Source organism: Globicephala melas, chromosome 3 (genome assembly GCF_963455315.2).
Source record: "Globicephala melas chromosome 3, mGloMel1.2, whole genome shotgun sequence".
In the NCBI taxonomy this organism is placed as follows: Eukaryota; Metazoa; Chordata; class Mammalia; order Artiodactyla; family Delphinidae; genus Globicephala; species Globicephala melas.
The window spans coordinates 153,784,600-153,799,547 of NC_083316.1; the positions used below are offsets into that span (position 1 = coordinate 153,784,600).

General features: G+C 42.6%; 1 protein-coding gene across 1 annotated transcript in view; it reads left to right on the plus strand.

The window, feature by feature from the left end:
- Window positions 1-13,695, plus strand: part of RNF130 (ring finger protein 130) — a 140,687-nt gene extending 126,992 nt beyond the window's left edge. Inside the window, exon 8 of the mRNA XM_060296722.2 lies at window positions 6,075-13,695. Coding sequence (XP_060152705.2) covers window positions 6,075-6,184 — 110 coding nt within the window. The 3' untranslated portion in view covers window positions 6,185-13,695. The remainder of the gene's footprint in view (window positions 1-6,074) is intronic.
- Window positions 13,696-14,948: the final 1,253 nt, after the last annotated feature.

Sequence of the window (14,948 nt, forward strand, 5' to 3'; positions counted from 1 at the left end):
AATGTTATAACATCAACTATAATTTTTTAAATAATTAATTAATTTAAAAAAAATTTTTAAACTCTAGGCCTAGGTGGTTTCACTGATGAATTGTTTATAACATGTAAGGAAGAAATAAAACAGTCTTACACAAATTTGTCCAGAGACGAGAAAAAGAGGAATACTTCCAAGTCCTTCACTGAGAGCAGCATAACACTAACACCAAATCATGACAAAGACATTACAAAAAGGAAAATTACAAGTTAATTTACTATATGAATATAGATACAAATATTCTAAATAAAATATTAGCTAAATGAATCTGACAATATATAAGTAGGAAAAATTACAGCCAAGTTAGATTTGTTAAAAAATGCAAGGTTGAAAATCAGTGCGATTCAACACATTAACAGAATGAAAGTGAAAAGTCGTATTTTTATCTTAATAGATACAGAAAAGACATTTGCTGTAATTCAGCACCCATTCTTCCTTATCTAATAGTGAGTATTTTCAAAACTACAGCAAACATCATACTAAATAATGAAATATTTAAAACTTTTCCCTAAGATTGGAAATCAAGATACCTCCTGTGATTTCTCCAACATTTTATTGGCAGTCTTAGCCAATATGAAAAGACAAGAAAAAGAAATAGATGTAAGGATTGGAAAGGAAGAAATAAAACTGTCACTATTTACAAACAACATAGTAGTATATGTAAAAACTCCAAAAGACTCCACAAATCAGCTCTTAAAATGAATAAGTAAATTTAGCAAGGTCAATTTTCTTTCTATATGCCAACAATAAGCAATTAAAAATGAAATTTTTTAAAAGATACCATTTACAAAAGCATCAAATATGCATCAAATACTGAGGAATAAATCTAAAAGAATATGTGCAAGATTTCTACACAGAGAACTATAAAGCATTGAGAGAAATTAAAGATGACTGAAATAAATGAATATACCAGGTTGATAGGTTCTAAGACTCAATATTATAAAGATGTTAATTCTCCCCAGATTGACCACTGCAGGTTCAAACAGACCCCAGTAGGGGTGTGTGTGTGTGTGTGTGTGTGTGTGTAAAAAAATTTGACAAGCTGATTGTAAAATTTACATGGAAATTTAAAAGGCCAAAAATAACAAGACAATCTTGAAGAATGATGAAGTGGAGGAATTACTGAACTCGATATTAAGACTTTTTATAAAGGTACAGTAATTAAGATTGTGAGGTATTGATACAAGGATGGACAAATAGCTGAATAGAACAGAATATGGTCCTAAAACGACCATGCATTTATGAACACTTGAATCATACAAAGGTATCACTGTACCATAGTGAGTATAAGGATGGTCTTTTCAATAAGTGGTGCTGCATCAACTGAATATCTGTAAAGAAAGAATGAATCTTGATTCCTACTTCACACCATACTCAAAAATGAATTTGAAGTGGAGCATAGACCTAAATATGAATGGTAGAACAATGAAGCTTCTGAAAGATAAAGTAGAATATCTTCAAAACCTTGGGATAGGCAGTTTCTTAAACAGGACTCAGAAGAGCACTAACCATAAAATAAAAGATAGATAAATTGGTCCACACTAAAATTAAGAAATTCTGTTCATCACAATACACTATTTTAGAAGAAAACCTATAATACTTATAGCAAAGTAATAACTAATACATATATTACTTACATAATGTCATAAGTAATACTTACGACAAAGGACTCATACTCAGAATAAAGAAGGAAAAGACTGACAACCTGATAGAAAAATGAGCAAAAGAAATAAATACATGTTTCAGGATGAGCAAGATGTATAAACAGCCTAAAAACATATTAAAAAGTGCTCATCCTTTTTAGACATCAGGGGATGTAAGTTAAAACCACAATGAAATACCATTATATACCCACCAGAAGTGCAAAAATTTAAAAGTCAGAAAATATCAACAATTAGTGTAGATATAGAACAACTGGAATTCTTATCCACTGGTGGGGGTAAAAATTGTTACAGCCACTTTGGAAAACTGCCAGTATCTGCCAAAACTGCCAGTATATGCATACCCTAAGACCCAACAATTTCACCCCTAGTTTACCTAAGAGAATTGCATACACATGTACAAAAAAGAAACACAAGAATATTCCTAACAGCAATATTCATAATAGCTCCAAAATGGAAACAAAGCAAACGTCCATCAATAGAAGATTGGATAAATAAATTGTGGGGTAGTCATACAATGGAATATCATGCAGCAGTGAAAATGAACAAACTACTGCTATATTCAATGACATGGATGAATGTCACAACATAATATTGTCTGAAAGAATCCAGACACAAAAGAAGATATACTCTGTTTCTATTTATGTAAAATTGAAAATAGGCAAAACTAAACCATGGTCTGAAAAGTCTGGATTGTGGTTTCCTTTGGAGGAGAAGAGAGGGCCTAGTGACTGGGATCAATAGAGGTCCTTGTGGGGTGCTTGTAGGGTTCTAGTTCTTGATCCAGTGATTTCATGGGTGTGTTCTCTTTGTAAAAATTCACTGAGCTGTATACTTATACTTTGTGCACATCTGTATATAGGTTATACCTCAAGAGTTCACTTAATAACATTACATAGCCAATAACAAAAATAATAATAATCAGTTAATCAGTAAATAGGATGTTTCCAGGTGTTGAAAAATATGCTGTGCTTTCTTGGCAAAGCCAGCATCATGCCTTTCTCTGAAATTCAGCTGCTTGTGTGTTCCTCTCTTGATATTATATTTTTCTCAAGTAAACTGGTTAATAGCTGGGTAGATTACTGAGTAAATTCTGACCCATTATTTATTACCAAAGATTTAGTGTCAGCTGATCAGTACACTAACACAAAAACTTAGGTCATTTCCACTTCTGGCAGCTTTAGTTCTTCCTGCAGAGCAGGAAGCCGCTTCTTTTGCTGGGTTTCTTTTGTTTGTTTGGTTTGGTTTTTAAATCTTTAACCCTGGGACTTCCCTGATGGCACAGTAGATAAGACTCTGCCCAATTCAGGGGGCCCAGGTTGGATCCCTGGTCAGGGAACTAGATCCCACATGCGTGCCACAACTAAGAGTTCACATGCCACAACTAAGGAGCCCACATGCCACAACTAAGGAGCTTGTGAGCCACAACTAAGGAGCCCTGGAGCCACAACTAAGGGGCCTGCCTGCTGCAACTAAGACCCTGTGCAACCAAATTTAAAAAAAAATCTTTAACCCTTTAGCCCTGTTGGACTATGCAGATTCCTCTGAGGGTTGAGACTCAGCTGTCAGAGATCAAAGATCCCATCTTTTACTTGGGACTCCTCTAAGAGGTCTGCTTATACAGATGGTAAGCATCTTTGAATTCATCCCAGTTTTTTAAATGTAGAAGTTTTTAATATAGGAAAGTTAAACAAGAAAATAGAAATGGTCCTACTACTCATACTAGTGCATGAAATGCTTTCATTTAATACTTGTCTATACTCCTTATAACAGCCTTCCTCTCCTCCCTGCCCATCATATCATTTGAACAATAAGAACAAAGTTACAGAACTTATAATACCTGATTTCAAGATTTAAAAAGCTGTAGTAATCAAGACAGTGTTATATTAGTGTAAAGATAGACAAACGAATTGCTGGAATAATGCCCAGAAAAAGACCATACACATTGATCAATGGATTTTCAACCAAAGTGCCAAGGCAATTCTATTGGGAAAGGATAATCTTATAAACAAATGATGCTGGAACAATTAAATATCCATAGGCAAAAGCTGAACTTCAACCTTTATTTCTCACCATATACAAAAATGTATTTGAAGTGGATCATCTAAATGTAAGAGCTAAAAATATAAAACATGAACACATAGGAGAAAATTTTAATGACCTTGGATTTGGCTAATATTTTTTTATTCAGACACAAAAAGCACAAACTATAAAAGGAAAAATCAATAAATTGGATTTTATCAAAATTCAAAACTTTTTCCTTTTCAAAGGGCATTGTTATAAAAATTAAAAGGCAAGCTACAGACCAGGAGAAAATATTTGCAAAACATATATCTGACAAAGGACTTGTTTCTAGAATTTTTTTTAAAAAAATCTTACAAGTCAATAATAGGAAGACAACTCAATTTTTTTAGTGGGCAAAAGATTTGAACAAAAGCCTTCACAAAAGAAGGCTAATAAGCACAGGAAAAGATGCCAAATATCAGAGAAATGCAAACTAAAACCACAATGAGATACTACTACACTCCTACTAGAATGACTGAAATGTAAAAAATTGACCATGTAAATGCCGACGAGGAGCCAAGGAACTGGAATTCTCATTCACTGCTGGTGGGGTACCACCATTTTTGAAAAGTAAACATACTTTTCCAGTGATTCCACTCCTAGGTACCTACCAGAGAGAAAGGAAGGCACATGTCCACACTGAGACTTGTACACAGATGTTCATAGCAGCTTTTTATTTGTAAAAGCCAATAAATTACCGTATGATTCCACTTAAATCAAATTCTAAAAAGATGCAAATTAATCTGTGGTCTACCTGGAGAGATAGGAGTAGAGTTGGAGAAGTGCAAGAATTATCAGAGACACCAGGAAAGTTTTGAAGGTGATGGAGGTGTCCACTATCTTGATTCAGGTGATGGCTTCAGGGGTGCATACATATGTCCAAACTTGTCAAACTGTACACCTTAAATATGTGCATTTTGTTGTATTTTGTTGTATTTCACATATACTTCAATAAGGCTGTAAAAACAAACAGTTGTTCAGAAAAGGAAGGACCAGAGTAAGCATGGCTCAGCTCTGAATAGCACAAATAGTCAAATAATGTAGACACAATCTTTTAAATCTTTTTTTTAATTAATTAATTTATTTATTTGGCTGTGTTGGGTCTTCGTTGCTGCCTGCGGGCTTCCTCTAGTTGCAGCAAGCAGGGGCTACTCTTCGTTGCAGTGCAAGGGCTTCTCATTGTGGTGGCTTCTCTGGTTGCGGAGCACGGGCTCTAGGTGCGCGGGCTTCAATAGTTGTGGCACGTGGGCTCAGTAGTTGTGGCTTGCCGGCTTTAGAGCACAGGCTCAGTAGTTGTGGTGCACGGGCTTAGTTGCTCCACAGCATGTGGGATCTTCCTGGACCAGGGCTCAAACCCGTGTCCCCTGCATTGGCAGGCAGATTCTTAACCACTGCGCCACAAGGGAAGCCCTAAATCTTTCTTTAAATTGAAGTATAGTTGATTTTCAATGTTGTGTTAGTTTCTGGTATGATTCAGATATATATATGGATATATAGGTATGTATCTATATATATACTTTTTGATATTCTTTTCCATTATAGTTTATTATAAGATATTGAATATAGTTCCTTGTGCTATACAGTAGGACCTTGTTGTTAACACTGAATTTTTTAATCAAAATATAGTTATATTGGGGCAATGGAAAATATGTGTGGATGTGGTAGAGGGGAGGGGAAAAATCCTCATTTTCCATAGGAGGAGTGTAGTAGATAAAGTCTAAGACTGAAACAATTAGGAAGGATCAACACAGGCATATTATTTAGGGACATGGATCAGCGCAAAGTGGCTGTCTGAGAAAGGAGGACTGGAGATTACTGGTCTTAACATGTGTAGAATTAACAATGTAAATGAACTTTGATATAAATAAAAACTTCTTAATGCATTATCAGAGCTTCAAAGTCACATCTGTCAGTCTGCTCAGCTGATGACTCTGTGCCCACCCTACCCCCACCATCGGGCTCAGCCCAGAACAGGTGCTCAAACAGGAGGTTTGACAGTTCTCCACGTGACCGTGTGTCCCCAGACAGAAGTCTTCAAATGTATAAGTGGAATCTTTTTCTCTTAAGAAAAAGACAGGCAGCTTTTGCTTGAAGAACTCCAGTGGTTAATCTCTTGGGGATCCAAGCACTGGAATTTATGTGTTTAAAGTGTGCTTACACTGAGGGATGCCTGTATTCTTTTCATGATAAGAGCCCAAAATGGAGATATTTGAGAAAATGTGATCGTTTGAAGTAGTCTGTGTTCTTTCCTTCAAGCCATGTGGGGAGTATAGGCCTGACGACCTATTAAGTCTGTTTTTCTTGTTCCTTTTTTAGGCGGTCACTTCTTTCATCGGAACTCTCTGTCCCCTCGGAGCCTGGTGTATGAAAGTGAATTCTCCACAATCGAACCTTCTTTGGACATGTATGATGAGAACAAAACCTGATTTTTAAAAATGGGCTGTCACCTCTTTTGTGATTTGATTTATGATCACCTTTCTTATTTTGTATTCTTCTGTCAGTGTCCATTTTGGAAGAATGGCAGTGCTTTCCAAGCACAGGTTGGGGCTTAGGGTTAAATTGCCAAGTTCCCCCAAGGTGAGGCTTTGAGGACAACGTTATTGCCCAGGTAGCCTCATGGCACCGAAAACCTACCCAAAGCTAGCCACTGAGTATGGGCCCCAGCAAGCCTGGCTGTTTCCAGAGAAGAGGCGGGGCCCAGGGGTTAATGTTGCATTGCCAACGTGTCTCTGAATAATCACATGCTATTCTGTGTTGGGGTGCCGCTGGGGGTTTTTAAATACCTTTTGTGCCCCCCACTTATAATGCATACTAAAGCCTGCAGGCACTGCTTCTTACTGATGTAGGGCACAAGTTGCTGCTCCTTGGCCCCCTCTGTATTTTCCTGTCTCTTACTTTACTTCCTGTTAAAGGACCTCTTTCTAAAGGTTCCTAAGAGAAAGCCTTGCCTTTTGTCCCTCCTCTGAGACTGACCCAGCGCACTGCAGTGGAGCTGCAGGCTGTGCAGGATGGGCAGTTGTCTGTGTTGTTGCCAGCGTCCCTCATAGAGCATGACATAAGGTGACAAGTGCTTATGTGACCACTGAAACACTGAAGGCCCTGTCCCTGAGGCCAGTGGACTTGTCTTCTTGGCAACTGCTGAGGTGTATGGGGAGATAGTGCCCAGGAGGCCAGCTGGGCATGGTGATCCCCAGGTGACGGCCAGTGGTTGTCAAAATCAGAATGTTCTGAGTGCTTTCTTGAGAAAACCAAACCACCTCCTTGCTGTTAGATACCATATAAGCACCCGTCTTCAGTCTTCACACATCCAGCCCAGTCCCCTCCCACCAGCCTCAGCTTCAGCATGAAGCAGGCACAGGAGCTTACAGGAAAGCCTTGGTAGCCAGCGTGGCAGACATGAGGGACACACATGCTCTTCCCACATGCCTGGGATGACGTCAAGTTAACATCGCAAGAAACATGTATCTTAAGAGTAATCCCAACACAGAACCACAGTGAGTAAATTTATAAAAATTACGCATCCTTTTTGCTTAAGGACACATCATAGTTCAGCCTGTTTCTCCCATCGATATAAGCTATGGAGAGATGTAAATGTAAATCCTCACATCCTTGTATGAGAGTGGAAACTTCAGTTCCATATGCCTAGATCCAGCAGCAAGCCATGCAGAGTTGCCCTGTGATTTGTATTGACTCTGTAGGACAGAGTTTGAAGTGAACACTTGCCATTTTTCGTGTGCAGCTGGCTTCTCCTCTTGTGATGTGTTGCTAAGATGCCTCAGACACAGTTGTGCCTGGAACAAAACCCCTCAGAGAACCAGGGAGTGACATCACCTCCGAGTGACCAGCAGCATGTTATTATCATTTGAGGCTGGAACAGTGCAGAGTTTTAAGGTTGTAGCAGCTTTTTCTTTTTACCTTTAACCAAGGGCTTTTGTTTGGTTTTCCTTTGTACTATAGTCTTTGTACTGTAAAAATATTTTTGATAAACAGTTCCAAGAGAACACTATTCAGAAAGACAGGTTTGTCCCACTGGCTTTACAGTGAGAGAATATGTCTCAAGGAGATTAGAACTCAGTCTGCCAGAGGTTCCAGACACTCACCTGCGTTTATCTTTGGTTTGGCTCACCTGACAGAGAAAATGGCTTAGTTCTGACTATGTCGACCCTACCATGACCTTGTTTTCCTGAACCAGAACTCAGATCCGAATGGAGTGTTTTCTTCTGATTAGTAAAATCTTATAAAAGCATATACAGGGGCTTCCCTGGTGGCGCAGTGGTTAAGAATGCACCCGCCAATGCAGTGGGCACGGGTTTGAGCCCTGGGCTGGGAAGATCCCACATGCCACAGAGCAACTAAGCCCGTGCGCCACAACTACTGAGCCCACGCACCTAGAGCCCGCGAGCCACAACTACTGAGCCCGCTTGCCACAACTACTGAAGCCCGCGTGCCTAGAGCCCGTGCTCCACAACAAGAGAAGCCACTGCAATGAGAAGCCTGCGCACCACAATGAAGAGTAGCCCCCGCTCGCCGCAACTAGAGAAAGCCCAGGCGCAGCAACGAAGACCCAAGGCAGCCATAAATAAATAAATAAAACAAATACTACATTTCATATATATTTTAAAAAAAAAGCATATACATTAAATTTCACTCCAGATATTACTGAAAAGAAATGAAATTACTTGAGATGAAATTAAATATTCAGGTGCCTAAAAGTCCACCTATTAATATAATATTTGAATTTCTGGTAAATCTAGGCACACATTCACTGTCAAATAACCAAGGAGGCATTTCTGACAGGGGAATTCTCTCAGCATAGTGCTTTAGATCCCAGCTCAACACCCTTTTCCTAAAAATTGGGGCCACTTTCCTGCTCAGCTAGAGAATGTCCTGCCTTTGTCAGGAGAGGCAGTAACTTCTCTGGGGAGGTCATATACTCCAGGAATAGCGAGGGTAGCATTTTTCATCCCAAACAACAGAGCTTTGCTGTCTGCTGAGCCGAGGGGAAAGCCTCGGCCCAGCCGCCCCCAGGACCCTGGCAGGGGATAGGGCACCAGGGCTGCTTGTCCTGTGAGCTTTGTGAGAAGGAACTTCTCACCGTGGGCAGTCCTGCCCGTGAGAAGCTTGCGGTGCGGGGAGCCGAGTGCCTTGGCCATGTGGCAAAGTTGGGGTGTGGAGAGGTGCTTCTGCCCTGTATGAGTATCTCAGTTGTTGCAAGTCTTCCGGCTGCAGTGATCATTAGCCAGGAATAATATGATAACCTCTGATTGTTTTTTGTAGGCTTTGGGGGGAAGGGGGTGGGGAGTACTATTTGAAGAGTGGAAGGGGCAGAGGAGTGAGCTTCTTACACCATAAACCCTCTGTCCCTCCAGTGGACTGCTCTGAGCTGGGCCTGACTCCAGCCTCTTCCTCCTGGCAAGGCCTCTACCTTGTCTCCAAGCTGAGCTGGGTACAGAACCAGCAGGCACCACAGGACGAGGGTGGAGCAGGGTCCGGAGCAGCCAGAACCGTCAGCTGATCTGCGAGGAATTCGGTTGTGACAGTTAAAATGCAAACGCTTACAATTTGGTGATTTTTAACTTCCTAAGGGAAGAACTGCCCATAGCCCTCCTTTCCTGTTATTTTCAGGAGAGCAGAGAGGCGGCTGGCCAGATAACAGCCAAACTGTCCGCAGTACAAGGGTCGGGCTTGGTGGTGTGAGTGGGCAGCATGTCTGTCCAGGGCTGCCTGCCTCTACCCCCTCAGGGGAAGACACGTTCCACCACCAGGTGGTTAATACCCCCTGACAAAGTCTGGTGAGTCCCACTTTTGAAGAAAGGCTCCATCTCCTGGTCCCTCCTCAGCCCTGTCTCAGAGGAACATCATGAAGCACTTCCCTGAACACCGGTTTGAACTGATGCATGCAACAGCCTAGCTTCCGAAAGATGCGGCCGCAAAGGGTTTAAGCAAAATAGGATTACTAAATTTGACTAACTTGATATTTCCTGTGGACTTCATAAGCTCTTCTCCTATTTTTATTATCCCTCACATCCAGTTCTTTCCTTGATCTACATGTTAAATGAAACTGGTTTTAATTGAAGAAAAATCAAAATGTTATCTTGCTTGCTGTTCACCTTTATTATCTAGGCAGTGGTTCTGCTGTAGGAAAACAAGGAGATGGTGTTAATGTCAGGTCACCTTGACAATGGTTGCTGCTCATAAATGTCGTGAAACAAAAGCACTATTTCCAGGAAGCAGCATTTAGAAGGAAAAAGGTAGTAAGTTCTCACTATGTACCAAACACACATACAGGGAGTTAAGTTGAATCCAGTGATTATTAAAATTTTAGCTGTTATGGGAACTGGCACATTAACAACCAACTGGGATATAAGCCCAAATGAAATGATGGTGAATGGTGAAGAGGGGGTTTCAGGGCATAGATGGAAGGGCACGGTGCAGCACAGGGACCCCACCAACAGGACCTGTGGTTGCCGAGGATGCTACACCCCCAGTGAAGACAGGCCAAGAGAAGCTGAGACCAGCAAGGCCGTGGGTTTCACCTCCTGGGCAGGGACGGCTTTGCTATGGGGAGGGCCCAAACCTCTGTTTTGGAAAGAGAGGGAGATGGGGTCAGGGTGAGCTGGGTAGGCCCTGCAATGCCTGAGTGCTGGGGTCTGACAGTGGGAAAGGAGGGAGCCATGAGATTGAAGAGGAAGCCCAGGCGCCAGTCTTGGTGACCCAGTGGTTGTTGGTGGGACACAGGGAGAGAGAGCCCTTGTGGGGACACTTTAGATCTGGGGGCTGGCAGGACCTCTAGGGGAGGCACAGAGATGTAACCTTGGATCTCAGGCAGTGGTTTGGTGAGGCCCCTCTGTGCCTCAGAATCCTGGGAAGCTGTGTTTTAAATGTACATGTCACCTACACCTACCAAAGTAGTCTCCATGTAATCCAGTCCCTCAGGTGCCCCAAATCTCTCCCTCTCCCCCCTCCCACACACACTCACTGGAGTTAGAATCTCCCAGAGTGGGTGTCCAGCCAGGCCTGGGGTTCCTAAGCGAAGTTCAGATGATGATGGAAATCAGAATGGGGTGAAAACTGCCCAGTGATTTGAGAAACAGGCTTGGGATAAAGCCCTGGGTACACTGATATTTAAGGACAGAAGGGGCTATAGACAGCAACTGATTTAGAAAAACCACTGAGTGTAACTTCCCTATTCAAGAAAAGTGGTGTTCACCTCACTGCCATGCCAGGAGCAGCCTCACTCATGCCCAGAGATGGGGTTTGGAGTTATTAAACTCAGCATTCACTCCCAACTCCACATACGGGAGTCGACACCCACAGCTTAAAATAAGTGTCTCTTCCCTGTTAAAGGCAATTGTTACAAGTGGGATGCATCTAGTGTTGCCTTTTCTTTTGGCTTTGTTGGTAAATCATTCCAAAGTCCATTTGGAAAAGGAAGAAATGAATGTCGAGTATACAGGTTCATTTGACATCTGTAGATGGTTAAGATCCTTTCAGCAGGACTGGAAAATGCCTTAAAGATTTTGCTTCATAACATCAGAGAAAATTCAGAAAGAAGGATACAGAAGTAAGGTGCCTGTGTTTCCTTCGTGGAACTGTGCTTTTTTTTTTTACTGTCCTGCAAAGCAGCAGGAAAAGCAAAGCATGGCAGTTCCCACAACCAGGGAGAAGGGTTTCTCCCACAGGGGCCGTGTCCCCAACTGGCCAGGTTCTATCACTCCTCTGGGAGTCAAGTCAGGAGGTTTGCCCTCTTTCTTGGGGGTGCCCTGAAAGATCCCAAAAGACTGAGCCTTGAAGAAGAGAGTCCAGTGGGTCCTCACCAGACATAGGGTAAAAGCAGTCACCTGTGTTCTCCAGAGCTGCGTCCCACCAGCCTTCAGTGACCACAGAGGGGAGGCGATGCCAACGGTCTCGACTGCTAAAAGGACACGTCTGCCCAAGACTTGGTTCTAATGGTCTCACAAGGCCCTGGTGGGGGGGCCCAGTCCGTAACCTGGGACTTATCTGGGGTTTTGCCTCTTGCAGTTCCACCATAGCTCAAGCCATTTTTTTCTTCACTCTGACTTGGGGAAGAGGGAAGATAATTTATGACAAACAAAAAACAGAGAAACGTTGAACTTCATACAAACTTGAGAATTAAAGTTTCATAAGGATTCAGTGCAGTTGGAGTCACTCAGACCTGTCCCAGGCTTTCCTGGTCCCTCCCACTGACTCTTCCACATACACATACACAAAAAAATGGAGGTTTGAAGTGACACAGACCCAGTTTGGCAGCCTGAAAGGAGTGACTTTCTCAGAAACAACAGGCCTGGGGAAGCATTGCTGGTGGCTCAGAGGCAGCTGCCAGAGCATGCATGCTCAAGCCAAGGCTGGCATCCAGCTCAGCTGTAAACACCTTTACAAACCACACACATTCTTCTGTGGAAAAGCCAAGAGCTGGAGGATGTCATTAGCACATTCTTCTCAGCTGCAGTGGGCCCTTGATCCCCTGGGACACAGCTTCTAGGGTCCCCCCCTCGTTTAATGCTGGGCTGAAACGGCTTATTTGTCACCAGTCCATTTGGGCAGGTGTGTGTGTAAGGAAGGGTCATGCCGGACATCTGGCAAGTCTGACTGGCCTTCATCAGCTCCTTATCCCTCAGCTGATTATCACCCTCTCTCTCCAGCTCTCTTTACAGCTATTAGTTACAGATGAATGTTCTGAGCTATTTTTTACAAATTTAACCCAACACAAAGTGAACTCTAATTTGCTCTTAGAATTATCCTTCATCCATAATTTGGTCCAAGGATATTTACACTATGTGATATTAAAGGAGTTTTCTAGTGACTCGGAGGTACTGAGCCAAGATGTTTGTGGAATACAAAAGATGTGGGATAGGTAAACTATCACACCTCAGGCCATATCTTTCCCAGGTGAGTAAGCTGTTCCTAAGCAGAAAGGCTAACTGCCTACTGCTTACTGCCACTGCATCCCACGTGGACCAGGTCAGTAGGTGCGGCCCGTGCCAGAGTCCTAGCTCCTTTGCTGGGTGCCCAGCCTGAGATGACATGTGCCATCCTAGAGAGAAGTGGAGAGGGCACTATGTCTGTTCATCCCCTAGAAGCCCAGGGCTGTCTTGCTGACCCAGCTGGATGAGGGGTACCCTCGGACCATGCTTGGGGCCAGAATCTGGTGTCTTAAGCTGAGAATGGAAAGCAGGGTCTAATTCTGAGCAGCAATGGCTCTGGCTAAGGAAACTTGACCAGTGTGATTACAGAAACAGGAAAAGACTCCAAGCTAGGACATGCTATTTGGAATATGGGGAACACCATCACCTAATAGAACAATCCTGTTCCTGTACAAGAGAAGGAGTTGGTCCAAGTCCTAGGCCACATATGTCACAATTGTTTTTTTACCTTCAGTAGCTTTTATACTCATATCAAAGTTACTGCTTTCATATTTAGGTCACTCAAAGAGTTCCTCTTACTCTGGGTTCCTGCTAACTATGCACAACATCTCAGAGGGTGAGTTACAAAACTATTTTTCTAACTGTAGCAAAGGTAATTTGGGGTGGGGGAGGCTTGGGATATACCTAAATGTAGCTAATGACATTGTCCACCTTGAGGGATGAAAGGGAAACTGCACTTAAATTTAATTCACCATTGGATAGCTCGTGCCGTAAAGAACACACATCAAATATCCAAGAAGCAAAATTGATCATTAGCTTAATTTGGGAGCTCACTATAGGGGGGTTACTTTGTCTAGAACACAGGCACCTGCAAGTAGAATGTGAGCTGACTTCTTGGCAATCAGATCTTAGCCCTTTGAAATGTATGGTTGATGTAAGTATAATTAAGTAGTAAACTTGTATGGTATATACCTATATTCCAATAGTGTATACCTGTATGTGTGGGATTTGCTAATAATATAACCATTTCAATAAAAACCTATTGAAAAAGATGCATTGGCCACATGGAGTACTGTTGGTGGTAACCTGTATCAGTGAAGACTCTTGGTTGCAAATGTCAGAAACCCCAACCCAAACTGGCTTAAGCCAAAGAGAAGTATGGTGTCTCACAAAAGCTTAAATGCCATGGGTATGCTTACGTCACTTATAGCATGGTTTGGCCCTCAGACACTGACACCAGGACACATTTGCTAGCCTTGCTTCCTCCAAGCAAACTGCATTCTCAGGCTCAGAGAGGTCATAGCCCCATCAGCACAAGAGCTGGTTTACTTCCCCAGGAGACCAGAATGGCATCTCCTTGACCCTGATTGGCTTGGTTGGAAGCACATGGACATCACCGAACCACTATGGTCACAGAGGTAGAATGTGCCATTAGCTAAGGCCAACATGGGCTCTACTTCTGCAGCCCAGGAGTGCATTCAGCTTCACCTGAAAGATAGGAGCTGAGAGTTGTAAGGTGTGGTTGCCACAGCAAAATCATGATGCTGCACAGGAAGAAAAGGATGTTGGGGCAAAAACAGCCAATGTCCAATACATGTAGAATAGAGTTGGAACCTTAAAGGTCTGGACATTAATATTACCTCTGCCACTTATTAGTATGAAATTGGCAAATCACTTCACCTGTCTGGATTTCAGTTTTATCTCTTTAATATGGATCTTAAAATATCTACCTCGTAGGGTAAATGAGTGGGGATTGGATTTAAAATAATGAAAGTAGGCTTAATATCATATATCCAATAACAGTCTAGTATCTGGAATATATAAATAACTCTTACAGTTCAACAATCAAAACGACAACCGGGGTTTCCTTGGTGGCGCAGTGGTTAAGAATCTGCCTGCCAATACAGGGAACACGGGTTCTGAGCCCTGGTCCAGGAAGATCCACATGCAGCAGAGCAACTAAGCCCGTGTGCCACAACTACTGAGCCCGCGAGCCACAACTACTGAGCCCACGTGCCACAACTACTGAAGCCCGCTCGCCTAGAGCCCGTGCTCCGCAACCAGAGAAGCCACCACAATGAGAAGCCCGCGCACTGCAGCGGAGTAGCCCCCACTCAACGCAATTAGAGATAAGCCCATGCAGCAACAAAGACCCAACCAGCCAAAAATAAATAAATTTATTTAAAAAAAAAACACCTTAAGCCTCCAGGGATGATTCTAAAGTGCCCCCTTCCCTCTGGCCTCCTTCCGGATTCTGGCGGCCTCAGGCCAGATCCTGCATCCCAATTAGCCCTGGATATTCTGG